Genomic DNA, 5,000 nt, shown 5'->3' on the forward strand with positions numbered 1-5,000 from the left:
TGAATGTTTAGACTTAGCCTGTCTAAAAGTAAAGCAACAAAGCCCTTCAGGATAAGAATGAAACATGAAAGATAACTAAATATGACCAGGTTTACTGTCTGGAAGGAAGTGACATACAAGGTCGTACAGGGCCGAGAGGAGCGGAGAGACTCCATCCCTGTGCCGGGAGACGTTGCTCAAGCAGACAGAGTGATCCGGCCTCTGTCTCAACCACGTTGTTTATGGCTTCTCATTTATAAAGCCATTTTCAGAAATTACAACCCTCCATTAATGTGAATATAAAGTCTTCTCGGTTGTATTTAGTAACAAATATGATTATTAATATAATAAATTTATTTATATATATAATAAATATGGTTTTATCCCATGTGAATGCAACTTCTTTCCAAGTCTCTAAACATTTTACACAGGAAAAATATTTTAGTATTAACAGTGCCAGTACCTCTAAGCCTCATTGTTAATGAATGACCGCTCGTATCGAAGTGTGTTTACATTTCAAGATCGAAGATTTTAACTGTGCTTCCTTTATCATATTGCTTCATGCATTTTTTATTTGGTCTTCTGGTCTACAGAGACACTCTAACTGTCAGATTTGGACTTCTGGGCTTTTGTTTTATTTATTAAACTTCAATAATTGTTATATTGTGCTGAAGAGTTGCGGTATCACTTCTTGCCCCTCTGTTCTAACCCAGGACTGGTGGACTTTCCAGGCATTCTGAAGCACTCTGCAGTCTGGTGTTGGTCTGGTTCCCACACCTGATTCAGCTCATTACCCCATCAAGCCCTGCATTAGAGCAGAGAAGGGTCTAAATTACACTCAGGTGCAGCTATGCTGGTCTAACGATCGCTCCTAAAAGCGCCCGGACTTGGCAAATGAGGTTATATATAGCTAGATAAGCATTCTGGGTCAGCACTGTAACAGCTGGCTTGTTAACAATGCTCTTTCAGAGTTTGAAAGCTCCCAGGCAGCCGTGTTGGAATTGTGCTTAGGTGACCTCCTACCAAATCTACCCTTCTTACCTGCACTAATAGCAGAACAAGGGTAGTTAATGTTTGTGTATTAACTTAATAAATCAATTAATTTGACTCCAGACTACATTATCTACCCAGTATTTAGGCTTTGCTGGAGTGGTCACATTTCTGTAACCTTCTAATGGTTAAAAGGGGTTGTCATTTCTTAGACTAAAGATCTCAGTTCTCAGGACTTCAGTTCACACCCAGCACACATAGCTGTGCCTACCTACAGATGCCTGAAGCACAGAGAGAAAAGAAGACCTCTGCAGGAACCCTGGTCCATGTTAGTGGGTCGTCTGTCTCTAGACTGGAGAGAAGTCTGAGTTTCTGAGCTTTTCTTCAGTGTTGGTGGTCAAGGTGACCCTAGGTGAACTCTCAGCATTTGAGTAATGAGTTACACCTCTCTGTACTGCAGGTGTGGAGACACACACACACAGTCACACAAACAAAGGCATAACTACAGCTCCTGACACACACACACGCACACACACGCATTTACAGTGACAGTTGTTTTCTCCATACACACACAAACACATACTGTTTATACATTCATACATATGTACGCATTTATATACATACACACACACACACACACACACACACACACACACACACACACAATCTCCACAACTTGCCAGCATTTCTAGTAGTATCAAAGTGAGCTGTAATAACCTTTAGTGTGTCATTTACTGAACACGGTTATATAAGGCACTTCATTGCATAATCACAGACATCAGGCAGAGAGAGAGACGCACATACTGGGGTGGGGGGCAGAGAGAGAGAGAGAGTGAGAGAGAGAGAGAGAGAGAGAGAGAGACAGAGACGCACATACTGGGGTGGGGGCAGAGAGAGAGTGAGAGAGAGAGAGAGAGAGAGAGAGACGCACATACTGGGGTGGGGGGCAGAGAGAGAGAGAGACACACACATTGGTGGATGAGAGAGACACCCATCCTGGGTGGGGGGCTGAGACAGACACACACACACACACAGACACACACACATAGGATGGGTAGTCAGAGAGAAGTACTGAAGAATATGAATGTATTCTCTTCTTCACTGGACTCTGTTGCCCCATAGCTTGTGCTTCTTTCTGATCTCCAAAACACCTCTCTCACACAGTCAACGCCGAGAGCCGGGCACAGAATCTCCCAGTGCCGTGCCAGACTCTGTGTGTTTTCCACCATGCCAATGCTTGGTCCAAGTCTGCTTAAGACACACAGATCTGAATTCTTTGAGAGAACTTTGAGAGAGCTAGTTCATGAGCTAAAGTGACATTAGAGCGACTGACGACTCAATCAGACCGTATCAGTGTTGACTGATTTGGGCTGATGGGGTTGAAGTCAGTCCATTCTCCTGCCTGATCACTCGTACCACGCACACACACGCACGCGCACACACACACACACACACACACACACACGCACGCGTACACACACACACACACACCTACATGCACACCTACACACACGCGCACATACACACACGCACGCTCACACACACACACACCACTTTGCTGTAAAGGCTGATCTGTCTTTTTGCTAGAGACATTTGGAACATTAATCTCCTATAATTAAATATGCACTTCTTTGTGTGAAATATGTTAGTCTTTGCTATGACAGTAACGGACACTCGGAAACGTCCATTGTTTAGCTGTCCCACCACACGCCAGGGTGCCATTTGGAGGGTTTAGAGGAGGCTTGTGTTACAGGGCCGGCACACTCAGTGGATCCGCAGGTCAGCGCGAATGCTAACTCACATTTCTCCTGCATAAAAGGGTTTAAGTGAGGCACCTTCGCACTTCTATAATATCACTCCTGTCTCACAGGGGCCGTGCGACTCTGAAACGTAAAAACGATTCACGATTTGAGACAAACTAATCTGTGTAGTATGAAATTACATTAAGACACAAAATATTGAGTCAAATTAAATCTTTGTCTTGAAAATGATTCAGAATCTGAAAATGTTTGGACCATTAGCCGTCTGTTTAACAGGTACAGAATGAACCTTTGTTTAAAGTGAAATATCTTAGCGAGCTTCTAGCCCAATAAGAAACACGGTGTTATCGTATCTCAGCCTTATAAACCCGGCAAATTCAGCAAGCCGACACGATGTGTCGAGCAAGCATTTATTCTCAAGTCAGTATATTCTATATATATTCTTCATATGATACATCCTCAGTGCACAGTTTCTACTAGTAAATCACTGCTGTACATTAACATAACACTGCAGTTATGATCCGTATATCCAGAGATTTTTTGTTCTGCTTTTAAAGCAAATTAATTGTCGTGTAGTAGCACTAATTATTTGTCAAAAACACTGGCAAGCAAAGCATTAATGGAAAGGTTAACAGGATCAGTCACAAATCAAGAGAGGTTTGCAGGGACACTCCGGACAGGGCCTGCATGTGCGAGGTGAACTGAGACTCACCTGAAAACACACTGGGGATCTTGGACAGGAAACTCTTCACCGTGCGAATGGGAATGCCGATCTTCTCATCCTGCATCCGGGCAATGATGTCCTCCATCTGCAGAGAGAGAAGAGAGCAGAACAACATGGAACTGAATGTTTTACAGTTTCACGTCATTAACAATCAGGATAATTACACACTCTCTAATTAAGCTCCCATTCTGTGTAATCACGGGCCGGCGTCTCTCTGTAATTATACATACTCGTGGGGTCCCCACATTCGCCTCGCGTGGCAGGAGCTACACGTTCTGCTCATCAGTGCGTATTGTGCAGGGAGAGAGCGCACCGGAAGAGCCGCGCCAGTCACTTAAACACGCGCCAAGGCCGGGCTAGACACGCGGTTGGAGAAAGTCTCTGCTAAAGACCTGCTTGCAGGTCCAGTGCCCACACAACACTCGGATACAACTACTCAACTACCATCTCTCCTTCCCACTCGCTGTGCTCTGTTCGTGAGGCAGCTCTCTAGGGATGTGACTTTTATTCTGTAATATTTGTACACATCCAAGACAAAACCAATACCACAATTCCATTGTCTGGGTGAGACAGGTGAAACTTTGACAAGCGTAGTAAGGAACATCGCATACTGGGCGTACTCAAAGCTACAGTGAGGCTGGCCAGGGTCTCGGTGCACGTTCAGAAGCTCGGTTTTACTGGGGTTGAGCTTCAAGTGGTGGGCTGTCATCCGTGACGCGATGTCAGTCAAGCATGCACGAAACAATGCAAGCAATAAACACATTTCTGCACGATAACAAGACCGCTCTAAGGCAGCTGAAACACAGAATACAGTGATGGAGGCCATCTTGGAGTGCTATTGAATACATATTATTCTAGCCCTGTGTCTAAAACACAGACACACACACACACAAACACACACACATACAAACTGTAACGAATGCCTGAGCGCCGAAGGGCGTAGAGTAGGACGCACAGACCGTCTCGACGGAGTGAAATATTTAATGATACAAAAACATAGAGACGATGGTGGCACTCACAAATAACATTAACGATGAACACAGACACACTTAACACTAACGACTTTAACATTTAACACAGGCTAGACAAACATAATTACTGATATTACATTCAGACACTAACAAACAATGACCAACGGTTGAGGCACACACTGGTTTAAATAGACACACATTAACTCTTAAGCCCGCACGGGTGCGTGCCTTCACGGGCGTGTGGCTACAAACATGAGCGATCCCCCGTACCACGTGACTCGTGGGGGGAGCGTCCCCTGACACACACACACACACACACACACACACACACACACACACACACACACACACACACACACACCCCTGAGTCAGCAAGACAGTAGTGATGCGCACAGTCAACTATAGAAACAAATGTCAATATTGTGAGTAGTGTTTTCTCCCTTAAACACAGAAGAAATATATATATATCGCTAAAGTGAGTGAAGCCAACACACACACACACACACACACACACGCACACACAGACACACACATATCACACATGCACACAAGCATGTACATGTGCATGTCCGTGCA

The 5,000-nt window shown here is 44.6% G+C and overlaps 1 protein-coding gene across 4 annotated transcripts in view; it reads right to left on the minus strand.

The window, feature by feature from the left end:
- The window catches only part of rgs7b (regulator of G protein signaling 7b), a 73,955-nt gene that overhangs the window by 42,951 nt on the left and 26,004 nt on the right, over window positions 1–5,000 (minus strand). For all 4 annotated transcript variants that reach the window (XM_035533509.1, XM_035533511.1, XM_035533508.1 and 1 more), the window contains exon 3: window positions 3,442–3,538. In XM_035533509.1, coding sequence (XP_035389402.1) covers window positions 3,442–3,538 — 97 coding nt within the window. The remainder of the gene's footprint in view (window positions 1–3,441; window positions 3,539–5,000) is intronic.

This window comes from Electrophorus electricus, chromosome 14, assembly GCF_013358815.1.
Source record: "Electrophorus electricus isolate fEleEle1 chromosome 14, fEleEle1.pri, whole genome shotgun sequence".
NCBI lineage: Eukaryota > Metazoa > Chordata > Actinopteri > Gymnotiformes > Gymnotidae > Electrophorus > Electrophorus electricus.